Here is a 17,874-nt window from a genome sequence, read left to right on the forward strand (position 1 = left end):
CTGAGTTCCAGGGAGGCTCTCTCTCTTTCCCAAACCAACCCTGCCTTCCTTTAGAGAATTTATTGGGGCTGAGAAAGAAAAAGCAGCATTTCAAAGCATCACTACAGGTAGTCCTCGACTTAAGACCATTTGTTTGCGACTGTTTGAAGTTAGATGGCGCTGAAAATAGTGACTTGTGACTGGTCCTCGCACTTACGACCCTCACAGTGTCCCCATGATCACATGATCAAAATTCGGGCACTTGCCAACTGACATGTATTTATGACGGTTGCAGCATCCCAGGGTCATGGAATCGCCATTTGCGACCTCCCCAGCTGGCTTCCGACAAACAAAGTCAATGGGGGGGAGCTGGATGCACTTAATGACCACACAATTCATTTAACGACCACGTGATTCACTTAACAACTGTGACAAAAAGGTTGTAAAATCAGGTGCAGTCGCATGGTGCCTCACTTAACAACCGCATTGCTTAGCGACCAAAGTTACGGTCCCAAATGTGGTCACCATAAGTCGGGGACTACCTGTAACAAAGAACACTTAGATGCTTCACGGGCAGCCTCAACTGGAAAAGGGCCAGTTAGTCCTTCAGCTTTGCAATTTAAGAAAAAGAGTTTCAAACAACTCCTGGAGACCCCACTTTAAGGAACTCACTCATAAATGAGGTGCATTCACATACCTCGATTCTACATCCTAGTCCTTCATTATTTCGTGACATGAAACCTAAGTCAGGATGGTCCATGGGACTCTTGCTTCCCTGATCCTGCTCCCCTGTTAGGGACTCGACACTTCTGTGGATTTCCTCTTCCACAAAATGACCACATGCCTCTTTCATGTGCTCCCTCCACTCCATCCTGTCACTGTACCTTCAAATCTTTCAAGCAGGGCCTTCGTCACTGGATGCACTTCCGATCTGACCCGGGTGTCTTTTGAAGTGACGATGCGGACCCGTTCATTGCTGTTCATGCGCTTGTATTTGTTTTCGGACCTGCTGACAAACTGGAAGTGGATCCGGGCTTGGTCAAGAGGAGATTCAAGGCCAGACTGGACCTCTGCCCCCATCCTTACCCCAGTGGCCTCCCCTGCCTGGTCTAGGTCACACCACTTTGCCTTGGGTTGCTTTTGGATCAAGACCTTGCTGCTCCTCTCCACGGAGAGCCGGCTCCCCGGGGACAGCCTGCGCCCTGGTGGACCACAGCGAAAAGGAAATAGTTCATAGAGGATGACCACAAGCTGTTGGTGGTTGGATCCAAGGGAGAGACCTCAATTACCCCATCAGCCTGGCTGGGACCAGCAAACTTCGAATCCACCTCCACCACCACCACCACCTTTTCTCCCAACAACATGAGTTCCACTGAGCTGTATCAGAGAGACAGACCAACTCCTTTAATTTGGCTCTGTGACCCCCGACCTTTTTTTTTTACCTGCAAGATCTGGCCCAAAAGGAAACTGGCTCGGGAGAGGCGAGGGCTGCTTTTGGAGTCACTGGGGGATGTGAGTTCGTCTGGCTGCAGCATAGTCTAGTGCAGCAAGAGAGAGAGAAGAGGAAGAGGAAGAAGAGGAAGAAGGATTATATATGAAGGTCAGAATCCCATAAAGCAAAAGCGGATTTATGGGAAGTCTAAGTCTAAGAGGGGTCCAACATTCTTGGAGGACCTCAAGTTGGAGAAGGTTGAGTTGAGAGCAAAGTCAACCACCCATAATAACGTAAACCGAAGACCTCTTCTAGAAAGAATGGGAATTGCTCAAGAGGCAAAACTGCCCAAATTGCTCACAAAGGGATGGAAGAGGGATGGGTGAAGGGGACGACCATCCCAAGCCAGAGGAACCTTACCCGTGCCATCCCATAGCCACTGTCTGCTTCTTCTTTGCTTCCTTTGTTCATAAGTCGCTGGAGTTTTACTAAGAGCAGCTGCTGGGCTCTGTGAAGGAGAGTTGGGAAGGATCAGACGATGCCAAGGAATGCTCCCTGCCCAACCCCCCTCCGTTATGCCCCTTCTTGCTCCCTTTGGATGCCCAAGTGAAAGCTTGGGCTGAGCTCCAGGCAACTGTTTGATAAAGAAAGAAGAGCTAGCATCCCTACAGTGCCTTGGGATGGCCAATACTTTCCCAGATTTGAACCCTTGGAATACCTTAAGAGGTCTGCAAGGAACACCTTGCTGTCATGGAGGGGAGCTGGGCATCCACAGGGGGGCCCAGAAAGTGAAGGCGGCATCCACACCATGCCATTTCCCTTCCCCTTTCTCTACATGGGTCACCACTCCCAGAAAAAGGCTTAGCTTCAGCCTCGCCTCTCTCAGCTTCCAAGGAATGCCCCAGGGGGCCAGAGACAGACTCGCCAGGGCAGACAATCGCGGAGGCTGGTGTTTGGGTTTCGTAGCACACCAGCTTCCCGTGACGTTACATCGCGGCCGCCATCTTGGCATTTTAGGCCGTATCCCACGGACAGCCTTGGAGCTTCCCTGTGCCTGGGAGGGGGCGCTCACCTGCTATAATTGGGGACCGTCCCCGTTTCCTCATCTTTGTTGGTGACGGGGTGCACTCGGGCACAAAACCACTCACACTTCCCCTGGTACATGGTGTCAAGGACGTGCAGGATCTCGTCACACCGCACCGAAAGGGAGCAGCAGTCCAGGTGGCTGGAGATGCTCAGGTTCAGCCGGATGTAGAAGGAGTCCCCCGAGGTGATCAGCCCTTCCTCCATTTCCGAAAGCAGCTTCCGATAACCTGCGGCGGAAGGAACCCAACCACGATGGCTTCTGTGGAACGAGGAAACTGCCCTGGAGAGCCGAATTTCTCCATGAGCTTAACCATGGTTCATTCTAACTGTGGTCAGTCAAACAAGCCACAAGGATGTGTTTCTCATGCACCAGTGGGCCACTGCTTGACCCATGCTGTACTTTGTGGGATTCAGCTTAGCAGGTCATGCAAATCTAGCCATCGCCATCTGTAAACCACAGTTTATGGCTTAAGGCGTTAAGGCGGAAGGAAAAAAGGGAGGGAGGGAGGGAATGAGAAAAAGAGAGAGAGAGAGGAAGGAGGGAGGGAGGGAAGGGAATGAAAAGAGGGAGGGAGGGAGGGAGGGAGGGAAGGATGGAAGGAAGGAAGGAAGGAGGGAAGGAGGGAAGGAGGAAAGGAAAGGAAAGGAAAGGAAGGCAGGCCACACAGAAAATAGGCACCATGGCCCTTTTCTTTAGTAGTAATTGACAAGAACGTGCCACGCAGAAGGGCATGGGTGAAAATAAAAGAGCATCAACCTTTCAGATCCTCCATTTTTCACAGTGGATGATAAGAGGCTGCTTTGGTGGGGTTTGGGGGAGGCTCTTGCTCTGAAATGTAGCTCAATCGTTTTATAATTAGCTGTAATTGGCGCTCCACGTGATCTGGATCTTGCTTTCTGCTCCTGCCAAGGGTGGCATTCATTTTTATGTTTGAAAACATGAAAGACAGTTGGGGGGCAGTGGGGGAGGAAAAATCACATTTCCATTGAGCTACTCCGCTTTCTTCTTTTTCCTGACCTTTGAGCAAAGAGAGAGCAAGTACATGGGCTCTTTCGATGGAGTTTAAAACCAATTTTGGGAAGCGGGGGAATGGTATGATAAAGCATTGTTTGTCACAGGCCAGCGGTGATGATGGTCACATTCTGTGGATGGCAGAGGTCCTATCTGATTACGCCTTGGATTTATTTGAGGCAGGTCAAACCAGGAATGCAGAGGCCACAGAAATTAGGTCTCCACCAGCTGTAGCTGCCCCCTTTTGCACCTCCACCACCTTAAGAATCAAACTGGAAAGCACACAATTCCCACCCCAGACCTTATTGTGGTTCTATGCGCATCCACAGGAGATTTCATACAGAGGTGCTAAGATTGTGGACGGTCATGGTTTGGGGGTTTTTGCATTTTTCTTTGGATTCTCCTGACCTGAGACACCATCCCTGTTATACACTGCAGTCACACATCATACTAAGGCATGGTTTGGTTCACCACTGTTAGTGGAATAAGCCACGATGCTTTGAGAGTTCACCCACCAGAGTAATTTATACGACATTGCAAGGGCTGGGTTCAGAAAGCCTCTGGCAGCAGGGGCCGGTGTGAGAATCCAATCAAGTGTTGTGAAAGCTAACAGCAACAGCTTCAAAATGGAACACGTCCAGCGAATCTGACAGTCAGATGCATAATTCACAGCTTAATCTGTGTACAGAAAACACTAACACACTCCCAACTGGGCAAGATGAAGGAAGTGACATTCGTGCCCCATCTTTTCCACAACGGTGTCTCTAATGTGTTTTCGTAAGCACTCTGAACCGTTCCCGAACTGGCAAAGGGTAACATGAAGACTTGAACACACAGTTGTGTTGTAGGACTTTAACGACCTAATTCAGCATTTTTCAAATGGGACAACTTTGAGATGTGTGGACTTCGACTCCCAGAATTCACTGGCCAGCATGTGTGGACTTCAACTCCCAGAATTCACTAGCCAGCATGTGTGGACTTCAACTCCCAGAATTCACTAGCCAGCATGTGTGGACTTCAACTCCCAGAATTCCCCAGCCAGCACGCTGGCTGGGGAATTCTGGGAGTTGAAGTCCACACATCCTAAAGTTGCCAAGTTTGAAAAACACAGATCTAATTCATCCTGTGATTGTTCCATAGGCACAATAATGCCCATCCAGCCTGTCGACTCAACGTCAAATTTCACATTATACCATTCTGAACTAGGAGCATGGCTATCAGATGTAGAAGCAGTCCCTACTACCAAGCCTGCATCTCCAACTTTTATGTGTGATCAAGAGCGCATTATTTTTGAAAAAGGGGAGAGGTTGTTCTGGCCCGCAGAAATCAGTTCCCCCGTCCCTTCATCTGGCCCCCCACGCTAAAAACAAACAGGCATGCTTGTCAGAAGGCATCTTACCTTCATGGTTTGGCTTACAGTGCAGAGTAACTGGTCCACTACATCTCTGAACTGTCCAGTGAATTTCTTCCTTTGTACAAGTGTCCAGGGGAACACTCATATTTTCTCCTCTGATGCACCCCTCCACCTGGTGACAGGAACTCAGCTTTAGTCTCTTCCCAAGGCCATTCACTCCGCCTTACTAAATTGCACAGCTAATACTCATTTGGAACGCATGTCGCAGGCAAACGGTTGCTTTAGGTGCTTGAGGCCTGCGAAGGGGAGGTGATAAATGAAAGCAGGCTCCACTGGGGGAGAGCTACTGCAAACTGGGATCAACAAACGGGCCCAGGAAAGTGGGGAAACTTATGGCCACACCATAGGCAGCCCTTGACGTTCTCCCATGTGATCAGAGGTTCCCTCACCATTTTCAACCTTGGCCCTGTTGGTGTTTTTCTGTGAGGGTAGGACTGATTTCGCAGTCAGGAACTGTAAGCCAGGAGTGAGCAATCCACAGCCTCCTATAGTTCAAATCCCCCCCTCTTTTTTTTGCACCCAAGGAGGCCCCCAAGACTACGCCACTGAAATTTAGCATAAGCAACCCATCTGCACCCAGCCTGGTTGCCAGTAACAGCATAATGTGATTTGGTTCTATAGATCTGTTTTTGAAGGAAATAGAATGAGAAGGTGGCTGATGCCTCCATTAAGTACCTTTTTCAAAAGGTCTTTTAAAAAAAAAGTTGAAAATTCTGCCCCAGGCAATGTGGCCCTGGGTTGCTGCAAGGCATCGCATCTTAATATTCATGTACATCTTAATATTAATTTATTGTAAGCTGCCCAGAGTCCCCCATCGGGGGAGATGGGCGGTAATATACATTTAATAAATAAATTAAATAAATAAAAAGAAGAAGAGTTCATTCATTCATCCCTTCAAGGAAATGGGAAGGACCATCCTTAGGGATGTTTGCAGTGCCTGGAAAGTATGGAAGACTCACCAGAAGCAATTGGTACCCTTCCCGGAGACCAGCCTTCTCCGCTGGGGAGTTCAGCTTCACTGAGTGGACAAAGCTTCCTTTGACGTTCCCTCCCAGGAGAGTGATCTCTGAGCTCAGACTGTCCCCATTGACGACTATTTGCTGGACGGCATGGAAGGCGTTGTGGAGGCGTCCAACAGATGTCACAGAGGGGCGGAAGGGCCTATGTCAAGGAAAGAGGGACAAATTCTTCTTGGCTTCTCAGATCATCTGGAGTAAGGGCTGAGATTGGTGAGCGGGGAACCAGCAGTTCCCAGGCTAGACAGAACTGCTACATCAATGTATCTCAGATACCTCCCAGGGCCATCATGAGATTAGCCAAGTACTCATTAATTCAGAAGGGTAGGCCGGAAAAGTCAAGGGTTTGAACTCTGCAGCACAGTGATAGATGAAGGCTCTGACTTCTTTGCACTGCAATGAGCAATCGTCTGCTACGTTCACAACTTCATTGTTGACTGCAATGATGAGTCAAATCTAGCCAAGTTGTATCTGAGAGTCTTCTGCCAAAGTCAAGCGAAGGCTGACTAGGGAGTTAAATGAGATTTACTGTTGAGCCCTTTTGTGAATCCTGACCTGGGGAGCAAGGGCTGACAGTTTTCTTCCTACCCTGCCTGACTCAATCTCACCGAACGAGAAATCAAATCAAATCCTTATTGTGGTCGTAGACCAGCATTCACCGAACGAGAATTTGCTTGAAATTCAGAAATGCGGAACTGTTGCGCATGTAGGAGGTAGTGAGTCAGGGAGTCCACAGGGGATTAGAAAGATGTGGGACTGAGAACTACATCAGCAGTTGCTCTTTGGGACACCTCCAATCATAAGGTTGCTCCAGAAACAGCCGCAAGAGAAATTCAGGAGGAATTCTGGAGCAGCTGGAACTTGAGGTAGAAGAGCAAAAGAAAAGTTTGGCGAAATCACAAGTAGAGTTGGGCACAGTATTAACAGGGATTCAGACCCAGGACAAATACTGCAGGAAATGAAACAATGGTAACAGACTTCTGAAATACCTGGTGTGTACAAAAAGCTTTATGACCTTTCAAAATTTGGCCTGAAGACCAGCATCAGGAACTTGCAAATCATTACAGGTCTCTGCCCTCCAAGCCAGTGTTTCTCAACCTCAGCAAATTTAAGATGGGTGGACTTCAACTCCCAGAATTCCACAGCCCCTTAACTGGCTGGGGAATTCTGGGAGTTGAAGTCCACCCATCTTAAAGTTGCCAAGGCTGAGTAATCCTGCTCCAAGCTTTACTTCTGTCTATCTTCCTGATCTAACATCAGTTAATGAGAAGTGATTTATTCATTAGAAGAGTTAAAGAACATTTTTCCTGGACTCTACCACTGATGATCAGGAGGCGTACTGCATTCCCTTATGTGGCAGATGCATTCTACAAGTACCCCCCAGCAGTGGTATAATCCAAGAAAAAGGGACAACTCCAGTTTGCTGAGTATCTAAAGCAGCCTAGAAATAACATCAGTTGCCACCTCCAGCCAACCTTCTCTAAAATACCTTTCCAGGGAGAACTTCCTGAAAATGGAATTGACTTGTTCCAGGTCCAGCCCTTCAGAATGGTGGGAAGATGAAGAGGAAGGTAGTGAGGAGTACCTGTCAGGGACATCATCTGGAAAAGAAAGTGCCGAATAAACAAACAAACAAACAAACAAATAAAATGGATGGATATGGAGGAAGAGGTATCCTCGTTAAAGGCAGGAAAACAGGAGAAAAAAAAATGGATTGAAATGTAGACCTGACTCAAAGTATTGCCTGGATAGGTTGTCTTTGGGTTCAGAAAAAATGGTGAGGAGTGTTCCCAATCCAGCTTGTGTCCTGGTGACCTCCTCATGGACCCATCCATGTACTCTTCTGGATAGCAGCAAGCTCCTGGCTGACCTTGTCTGCCTTCAGAAGTTGAAAAACATTCTGGAAGAAAGCAATTGGCATACCACCTCCTTACTGTTGCCAAAAAGCCTACATTTGGAATATGTCCCAAATCACCAGGAATCAAGTTCCACATGAAGGAAACCGTTTTTTTTTTTTTTTTAAGGGAAATGGTTCGCTAATATCTTCTTCCAGGATGTGTTTTGGACTTCCTGGTCTTGTCTACAGCCCTAGATTTTCTGGTAACCTCCCATGCACCTGCTAAGTAAGTCCAACCCAACTTTGGTTTTTGTGACCCTAGGTTGTGGCCACCTGCTGTAGCATGGGAGTGGAATACAGAAAAGGGAAACTTAAGTATGGTTGCATGGCCCCTTCAGCAGGTAGCCATGACACTCAGAGTGCCAGAATGGTGATTCTCCAGTCCTGGCACTATCCAGGTGTCCGGTCTTGACCTCCCAAGCTTCTGGGAGCCTTCCCCTGCTCTTGTTTTCATGAGCAGAAGATCCCAGGTGCCTCCAGGTAAGGACAGCAGAATGGGGAAGTAGAAAAGGCAGAAGAGGCACCCCCCCAATAAGGGAAAAGCCATTTGCAAATCACTGCACATGATCTGTAACTGCAGGTTTGGAAACCATTATTATACTTGAACTACAGATGGGATAATCCTATCCTAGAGCACAAAGTTGTCAGACAGGTAACCTGCATCATGCCTGCTCAGTCCAGGTAGGAACTGTGGATGGACAATTTGCTATTCTTTCTAATGGGTCTTTATCTTTAAACCGGACTGGGACTGGACCACCTTTCAGAAGAGATTCTTCCTCCATAAAGTAAGTCTAAATAAGATTCAGAAGAACAACTGCATCCATCAGATGACGCCAGTCAGAACACTGGTCTTTAAAAAGAAGAGCATCCTCCGAGCCCCTTACCTTCTAATTCCAGAGCATCGCAGCCAAAGCTGTCGTCTTCTTCAGTCAAGCTGGAATGAAGGAATACACATTGATCTCTCTCTCTTGTTTGCACATCTTAATATTCATCAGCAGGTAGCCCAAATCTTGGGAGTCAGAACATCTCTAATGCAGGAGGTTGCCAGAGGTGGCCACGAAAGAGTGAGCAGGTGCCAAGAGAGACAGACGGGTAGGTGAAGTGAAGGAGACAAGATTGGAACAGGAGCCACCAAGAGAGGGACACAACAGAGCAACAAAATGTTTCCTAAGAGAAGGAGACATCAGGCCCTGGGTGGGTGTCATGATGCTCTCCAAAAGAGAAGATCTGGCTGTTCTTATCACTTCCAGCTCTTGCCTTCGAAACATCACGGTTTGCTGCACAGATGGCCCTAATATAACTGTGGAGCTATGTTGTTGTTGCTGCTGTTGTTGTTGTTATTCAAAATGACAAGGGTTTTCAGGTGACTGGAACAGTAGAATTCCATCAATCACTTTACTAAATGCAAGGAAACCTGCCCGGACAATTTCTTCCCCATTCCCACCTCTATGCCTCTGCCACAAGGGGGGTCCTTTGGCTAATGTTAGCACCTGCACTATATTCTCTAGCATGACAAGAGAAGACTGGCCACCACCCTTTGAAGGCAGCAGAAAAATGAAGTTACCTCCTGAGCTACAGCTTCCTTCATGTAGTGGAGGGCCGAACTACATGTTACACACAGCGCTCCCAATTTTTGAAATGAAAAGAAGCTTCTAGAGGCTATGACTGGAAGGGGAGGAGCAGCCAAGGAGAAAGAATGCGTATCAATCTTTTCAGGGTCATTTTTTGCACTCAGAGTTGCTCCTGCAGGGATCATAACTTCCCAAAGTGAAAATGGATCTTCCTTCTGCTGTAGGTGTTGGGGATATATACCCATGCATTCAGTACCCTCCTCCAGTCACAGCCACCTAAGACTGGCTGCTTTTCATTTCAAAACTTCAGATGAACATTACCTGTGTCTGTGAGGAAGGTCTAATTCAGCTCTTAGAGTGTCCCAGTAAATCATATTGAGGAATGCTTAACAGAGGCATGAGAACATTGAATTAATGATGATGCTTGTCTTGGAACATGGTATACCATCAGTAGAATCACATAATAAATGATTTCCCCTGTAGCATGATCAGGGGAAGGCAGTTTCAATCGCGTATTTTCACTTGGGATGGGGAAAATTAAAACTTATAATCCCTGCACACATTTGCCAGCACACCACTGTTACATACTGTCTGGAATGGGTCAGGCACGGAAAAGCTCTCCCGTATCACTCTCCTGGTTATAAAACTCGACATAAGATACTTGTGATTGAATTCTCTAATTTTTTTTTTAAAGCAAGTTTAACAGTAGCTGTGGGGATCTTAAATTGGCTCAAGCTAATGGAACTGAGAAAGGCTGTAATTGTCTTCACTGCCTTCAGGATGGAGTGGAGAAATGACACAGCATCTGGGCGTGGGAGTTTGGTTGGGGAAAAGATCCAGGGAAATAGGGTTAAACATTTGTCTGCCTGGGGGATAAATTGGGGTTGTTTATGTGTGTAACGCAGCATGGAACTTGGGGCCCATCGATTTTAGAGAGGACCTTGGAAAGAGAAGACGATTAAAAAGTAGAATGACGGCAGATGGAGAAGAAATTGCACAAGGATTGAGGTAAGTAAAGAAAGATGGGAGAACCCCCCTACATAGTGGTAACCCAAGAGAACCCCTACCAAGTGTCCCACCCTTTTTTGGTAGGTACCAATATGCCCTCAGCATTTATTTTTCTTTCCTTCCCTGAAATGAGCTATATAGGGCCCCAGCAATTATATTAGGCTACAGATGCCCAGCGCAAACCTGCTTATTAATTTAGGGCCAAGCCAAAACGTCTTCCTTTTCCCCAAACACACTAATCCATTCTCACTCTGATTATCTCGGAGGGAGAGATGGAATGTCAACTTTTTTCCTTGGAGGGGGTCAGAACGATGGGAGTTGTGTTCTTCTGGATTGCCACCAACTGCCATCCTTCCCCAGATGTCCATTGAGAAGAAGGTTAGGGCGGTGATCTTCTTAAACAGTGGGTGGGTGGTGGGAAAGGAAGACCACTGCACAGCAGAAAGAACTATTGTCCCCAAGGCTGGCCGATGAGATCTGAACACCCACACAAATGCCAGGATGGTGCCCCACCTTTGGCATCTTCTATGTCCATAAGCCAACCAGTGATAAGGTTATATCCACCACTGGATTTGAAGGCCACTGGGTAGCTTTATATTTATTTATTGCATTTTATTTATTTATATAACTTTATATTAGTTATATAAACTTATATAACTTTATATTTATTTATTGCGTTTTATAGTAATTGTGACATGTCTGGTTTTATGAGATTTTAACCTTTACGATCGTAGTTTGATTTTATTGTAAACTGCCCAGAGTCCCTCTCTTGGGGGAGATGGGCAGTAATTATATTCAAATAATAACTAACTAACTAACTAACTAACTAACTTAGAGGTTGTCAAAGCCCACCTACATAGGACTTTCCTCTCACCTCTTCCTGTCCTCTCCCAGCAAGGGATGCTTGAGATGGTTACTTCATTAAGGGCACGTCCATCTCTGCTCATCAAGAAGCACCATTATTCCTCCCAGTTGTTGCCACCGTGAAACTGCATTCAGTGTGACCACTTTTCTAGACCCTGATCTAATTGGGCTCCCCCAGCAGCTTTGTCTTCTTCCAAGTTCCCTGGCTCACATAAGCCCTTCCTTTTTCCCCCGTTAGCCAAGCAGCATTTACCTGGAGTGAGGGACATCCTTGTTACGTCGGACGATAGAGTCATTCCCTGGAGGCTCCGGGGTAGTGGACATAATGCTGGCGCAGCGATATCTCAGGGTTTGCTGGGTTTCAGAAGGGAAGGTCAAGAAATGAGAGAGAGAGAACTCATCAACGGTGCAACCACGCAAACATCTACTTGGAACTGAGGCTGGGGGCTTCATGCCCAGAGACTGAAGAACCAACTCTTCCTTGAAGGCTCAACTTGTGGGCACCATCTCCTTCAGCCCAGCTGTAGATGATGCCAAGCTCTGTGAGTTTTCCACCCCAGTGGAAAACGTGCTTGTTTGTGAACACATCAGTGCTTCTGCCTCTCCTAAGCTTCAACGCTTCGTTCTGGGGTTCCAATGTTAGGGTTTTCACTCACAGTTCTTTAATTCTATTCGGAATCAGGAACAGAATTTAGGGTGGCAGTTATAATGAAAAGCAGCTAGCAAATTTTATAAGGGAAGTAGGAAATAAATCACACTGAGCGAAAGGGCGTGCGTGAATGTGTAGATGGATGTATGGAGGATTGTGGATGCATAAATGCATTCTAAATAGATCTGGAAGAGGCCAAAACATAGAGAGATAGCCATTTCCACTGCAACCAAGTTGTGCGTGCTTTGCACATTAGGCTGAGCTGAATATTTCAACAGCTTCCAATTTTGATTCTTTCCCAGCATTAACGGCAGGCTTGTGATACCGTCTCTGTTACGTGGAATATGGCAGTCTGTTCATCTCAGAGCAGTGATTTACATAACTAATGGGTGGTTTTTCCCTTCCTTCTTCTCCCCAACGGCTTCAGTTTATTTATCTATCTATTAGTCACATTTATAAGGCTGCTCATCTCAGCCCAAGGTGACTCTGGGCGGCGTACAACCATTCACGCCATTAAATCAGTTTTTCAGGTTCGCCCTGGAACATGGGGGAGATTATTTTAATTTATATTTATTTAATAGGATCCCAAGGTCCTGTTTTCTACAAGGGAGGCAGCTTTATAGCAGCACAGAGTAAGAGAAACAAACAGACAAGGCTGTCAAACAGGAAAAGAAACAGAACAAGTCTATCAAAACAATTTGATCAACAGCTACATACACCAAGAAAGCATCACAGGAAAATCAATGAGAAAATACAAAAGCAAATGTGAAGCATGTACAGTTAAAAGCTTTCTGAAAAGAAATATATTAAGGCAATAGTGGGATCCTTGGGGGGCGCTGAGTGGCAGTCCAACCTGCAGGCATTGAGTTGAGCCGATTCACAGAAAAAGCCTTATTTTAGGATTCATAGCCGAGTTATGAATTATTCTAGGATTCATAACTCAACTCATAGTGTGAGTTACGAATATCTAGTTAGTTGATACTAGAATCCATGGTTGAGCTAGTTCACAGAAATACTGATACTAGAATTGGACCGATACTTTGGGGAGCGATCTCAGCTTCCCTCCTGCTGTTGGGACCAATCTTTCGGTCTGCAAGCATGGATATGCACGGGTGAGCTTCTGCAGAAAGACTGAGCTGTGTGTCCTGAGGGGTGCAAACGAAGTATGTCTTTTCTGCAGCCGAAGTGGACTCTCCAATAGCATTGGTGGCACTTACAAGAAGAGCTCACTGGCATTTCTCTCGGTCCAGAAAGCTGATATAAACCAGGCTCAGCTTTGCAGCTATGTCCCAAGTTGAGAAGGTTGACTTAAAAATAATGGATGTTAGGGAACACTAGAAAGAGGGAAAGGATATACATAGGGTTGTTGGGGGGGAAAAAGCATATTTTGAAGGTAGCCACCTAGTTTAGTGTTTTTCAACCTTGGCAACTTTAAGATGGGTGGACTTCAACTCCCAGAATTCCCCAGCCAGCATAGCTGGCTGGGGAATTCTGGGAGTTGAAGTCCACCCATCTTAAAGTTGCCAAGGTTGAGAAACACTGCTCTAGACCAGGACATCCATAAGCAAGGGGTCAACAGTCCCTACCCTGCAATTGAAGCCCTGCCTAACTTTGGGTGGGGCTTTGATTTGGAGCCATAACTGCCATCTTGAAGTTTTTGACCCCACTCCCTGAAGATACCCCTATGGTGGATTTCTCAGCAGCACCAATTCAGAGCAGAAATCCAGGTGGCTTCAGGTCATTGTCATAACCAAGTGAAAGGGAGTTCATTTCACTGCTGGAAGGCACTGCTTAGTGCAGCCTTCTGTCAAAGGTGTCTTTTATTCTTCACCTGGCCTTTTTTTTTTTATTAACACTCTTTTTCTACACTTAACTGCCCCCGCTGGGCTTGTAACGACATCCTTCTGCAATGGAACGTCTATTATAAGAGATGATGGGAATATATTCCTGTAGGGAAGAAACAGATCAGCTGTTTTCAGCTAGAACCCTGGCTTCCCAGCAGCCTCCTTTTCTGATGCAGCTTCGGCTTTTGGATACAGAAGGCTTAGACAATTGTAAAGAGTCTAAAATGGTTTTCTTTAAAAAAAAAAAGTCCAACTTTTGCAATTCAGCAAGATAACAAAGCCTTTCCCGTTTTCTCTCCTCCCAAACCATAGTTTAAAGAGAGAAATAAAACCGGGAAAGATTGCTGAAACATCTTTGGGTAAATGCAAGTTAGCGATTGGATAGGTGATAGTAACTGGGTGTGTGTGTATGTATGTGTGTTAAACAGAACAGACCAGGCCCGCAGCTAGGGTCTGTGTCACCTGGGGCAAACATGGATTCCGCGCCCATTTTGGTGCCCCCCCCCCCAGTGCTCATTTTGGCCCGCCTGCCCCCCACCCCCAGTTGCAGCCCTGGAGCAGACTAATAACATTCATGCAGGAAAAAAAACATATGAAAGAATTTAGGTTGCAGGGTGGAGAAACCTTCCATTTTGCAGCCAACGGAACAGAGGAAAAAAAAAACCCATAACTGTATGGACAGGTCAGGCTTTCAAACTCCTTACAATTTTGCTAACTTCGCAGCTGCCCACCGATTTGTTGATGGACATGGGGTGAGAAGAAGCTTCCGTGTGGCTGTGGCTGGCATCATTCTTGTCTTCCTCGTGGCCTTGAACTGCTGGGTCAACAAACAACAAATGTGGATATAGTCAAAGAGAAACAGGAGCAACCAAGTTGCTGGCCTTCAGTTATGCCCTGCACATCATTTTGTGCAAACAAGATTTCTAATACATTCTTCTAATTTGCTTTATAATTGTGCCCTGTACCCCTGCTTTGTTGATTTTTTCCTAGTACATAATCAAGGAAATCTCTCCTGATTTCTTATCCACCTCTTTTTTTTTTTAATTCAAAGACTCAGGATTTGAGGCACAGCTGAGCAGAAAGATACAAGTCCTCCTGGAATTCACAGAAAATGAAACCCTCTTTTCGAAAGTTATCTCTTGTGCTCTTTAGACCTGCTGCATTCTCCTCCTATAAGCCTTTAATCTGGTTATCAGCAACCTCTTTCAGGCACTAAAAAAATGGTTGATATCTTGTGAGATTCCTGGGAACTCAGCCAAGATTGTAAGATCCCACAAAGGTTGAATATTAATTTTTATTTAACTTTTATGGATTCTCTTGCTCTCCATGGGCACCTTGTTGTCCAGTATCACCCCCAACCAATCATCAGCTTGAATTGTAAAGAAACGTTCGCTTAATAGTTTCTCTGTGTTGGAAAAGACTCCTGAGATACTGTGGACAGCTAAGAAAACAGAGGAATCATTGAACAAATCAACCCAGAATTCTCACTCAGGGCACAAATGACCAGGTTCAAAGAATCACACTTCAGACACATTACGCGAAGACCCAGCTCCCTTGAGAAGTCCATAATGCTGGGGAAGGTGGAAGGAAAGAGAAGAAAAGGGTGACCAGCAGCCAGGGGGAGGGACTCAGTTGTAGTGGCGATGGGGGCACCACTGGGAGACCTGAAGGACCAGGTTGGGGAGAGATTATCTTGGGGAAAACTTATCTATATGGTTGCTAAGAGTCGACAATGACTTGCTGGCACATAATCAGACAGTCAGTCAATCAATCAATCAATCCTGGATTTATGTGCACAAATGGACACGCCTCTTTTTCTAACGCTACGCTGATTTCTCTTTACCCCACTGTGTGCCAAGATGGAGTAGACCTAGTTTAGGGTAGTGGTTAAGGGGCTCCAGGAAGTTGTGAGTTCCAGTCCTGCCTTAGGCATGAGACCTGGCTGGGTGATTTGGGGCCAGTCCCATTCTCTCTCAGCCCAACCCACCTCACAGGGTGGTTGTTGTAGGGAAAAGAGGAGACAGGAGCATTAAGGATGTATGCCACCTTGAGTTGACAAAACATAAAAAAATCTAACAAATAAATAAATCTGTCCCTTCCTCTGCAGAGCTATGGTCTGGTCCAGGGACTCAGGACAGCTGCTTCGATCATCATACTGGTCTGAAAGGGAACATTCCAGCTAGAGGAATAGAAAAAAAATACTGCCCCAATCACCTGTCCATTTCAAGCGCTGCTTAAAAGTGTTTGCTATCAGGAAGAGGAGGGGAAGAAAAGAAATATTTTTTTTAATCTCTTGGGGACAGTTTTATTTGCCTGGAAGCTGTTAGTTTGGAACACATGAAGCAGCTTAAACGTTAAGGAGACATCTGAACAGCCGGCAACGGCAAGAACATGAGTTTTTGTTCCACTGACCTTGAACATCGGATGCCTTATTCATACTGATGGGGGATTTTGTTCTTGGCTGCTGAAAGAGAGCAGAAATCATGCTGAGTTTGGCCTAGGCCTTCACATTCCCCACAGAACAGACATCTCCCATGCTTCCCCCATGGTAAGCAGTGACTTTGCACCTCTGAAACTGAAGCATCAGTGGTCTAATTATAACACCACTCCAGTGCTTTGGAAAAGTAGTTGCAGCGTTACGAATTTAAGAAGAAAACACCAAGGAAACGTCAGCTAGGAGGGACATTGGTGGTAGAGTTTACAAAACTCTTCAGGGGACATCCAAGGGCTGCACGAAATCTGACTAAGGACCACAAGCAGTCCTGGAGCTACAAGTTAGGCAGTCCACCCTGCTTCATACAGATGAAATTTGAAGTTGTCCTGTTAGGACGACTGACAAAAGAAAGGACTTGCATGAGAACATTGAGCCTGGCTGGGCCAGAACAAAGTCCTGCCTAAGTAGAGTTGGAAGGGGGCACCAGGATCACGCAGCCCAACCCTCTGCAGTGAGTAGGAGAACCATTTGAACCATCCATGAGAGTTGGCTGTTTAAACCTTTCAGAGGTTGTCCTCCAGCAACTGAGCCTCATGTGGATTGTACCTGGAAGCCCTTAATATTTAATCTTCTTCTGAACTGGGGTGGATCCAAAGGAAAGAATTTGCTGTCTTCCGGGGACTCTTCAGAAGTTGAGGAATCATCTGCTTCCTGGCCATTTGTTTTGGGTCTGGGAGTTTCTAGCATCTGAGAAATCACAGTGAGTGGCAAGTTCCGTGGTAAACTCTGGAAGCATACAAGAGGATGGGTTTTAAAGACCTGCAAGTTCCACGTGGCCTTCATTGAATTCATCTAGGACACCGATCAGGAACTGAGCCTTAAGGTGGACCTTCTCAAGCTTCCCTGGACCTCTTCTGACTTTGTGAGTTTTGTTCTGCTGAATCTGGTTCTACACAGTCCATCTTCTCCATTATGTTGTGAGCACTTCCTACTTCCAATATCCTCTTGCAGAATTTCTCAACCTTGGCAAATTTTAAGATGTGTGGACTTCAACTCCCAAATTCCCAACTAGCATGCTGGCTGAGGAATTCCGGGAGTTGAAGTCCACACATCTTAAAGTGGCCAAGCTGAGGAACACTGTCCTATGGTAATGAGACTCTAGGTAATTGAAATAAAACATCTGCCCATTACTTCTCTCTCCATTCTTCTCTCCATCCCCTGCTCCAAGCTTCTCAAAGCAAAAACTCATTATCTTAGCAAAGCACCATTCTGCTTCTCCAAATGCTTCTTACCTCTTGTACCCATATTCCGGTTTCACATTTGGTCCATCTCACGGCCAATTGATCAAGCAGGGCCACAGCAGCTGCTGATGTTCTAAAACAAGTCTCTTCCCATCCCGGCCTCCCAACAACTCTTTTACTAAAGAGCGTGGAATAAAAGGAAAACCCATTTCTTCCTCCAGATGAAACAGTGATATCTCACCCCATCTACTCTGTCTGCTTGATGCCTCTTCCTGTCCCCTCAAAATCACCACTGACTCAGCAGCCATACTTCCAGGAAATGGGGGCCAGGCGGCCACTGGACACTGCACTGCCCCATCCAGTGCATTAACTGCCAGTTGGCCCACCAGCCCATCTCAAGGAAGGTCTGACGGCTGCTTTATCTCCA

General features: G+C 46.3%; 1 protein-coding gene across 1 annotated transcript in view; it reads right to left on the minus strand.

Annotated features, from left to right (window-relative positions):
- CARD11 (caspase recruitment domain family member 11) overlaps positions 1–17,874 on the minus strand; it is a 48,320-nt gene that overhangs the window by 9,187 nt on the left and 21,259 nt on the right. Inside the window, exons 9-20 of the mRNA XM_063314804.1 lie at positions 16,813–16,992; positions 16,185–16,236; positions 14,477–14,589; positions 11,533–11,633; positions 8,721–8,770; positions 7,429–7,540; positions 5,883–6,084; positions 4,909–5,035; positions 2,484–2,724; positions 1,832–1,919; positions 1,422–1,517; positions 864–996 (exon numbers count right to left, since the gene is read on the minus strand). Coding sequence (XP_063170874.1) covers positions 864–996; positions 1,422–1,517; positions 1,832–1,919; positions 2,484–2,724; positions 4,909–5,035; positions 5,883–6,084; positions 7,429–7,540; positions 8,721–8,770; positions 11,533–11,633; positions 14,477–14,589; positions 16,185–16,236; positions 16,813–16,992 — 1,495 coding nt within the window. The remainder of the gene's footprint in view (positions 1–863; positions 997–1,421; positions 1,518–1,831; positions 1,920–2,483; positions 2,725–4,908; positions 5,036–5,882; positions 6,085–7,428; positions 7,541–8,720; positions 8,771–11,532; positions 11,634–14,476; positions 14,590–16,184; positions 16,237–16,812; positions 16,993–17,874) is intronic.

Source organism: Candoia aspera, chromosome 14 (assembly GCF_035149785.1).
Source record: "Candoia aspera isolate rCanAsp1 chromosome 14, rCanAsp1.hap2, whole genome shotgun sequence".
NCBI lineage: Eukaryota > Metazoa > Chordata > Lepidosauria > Squamata > Boidae > Candoia > Candoia aspera.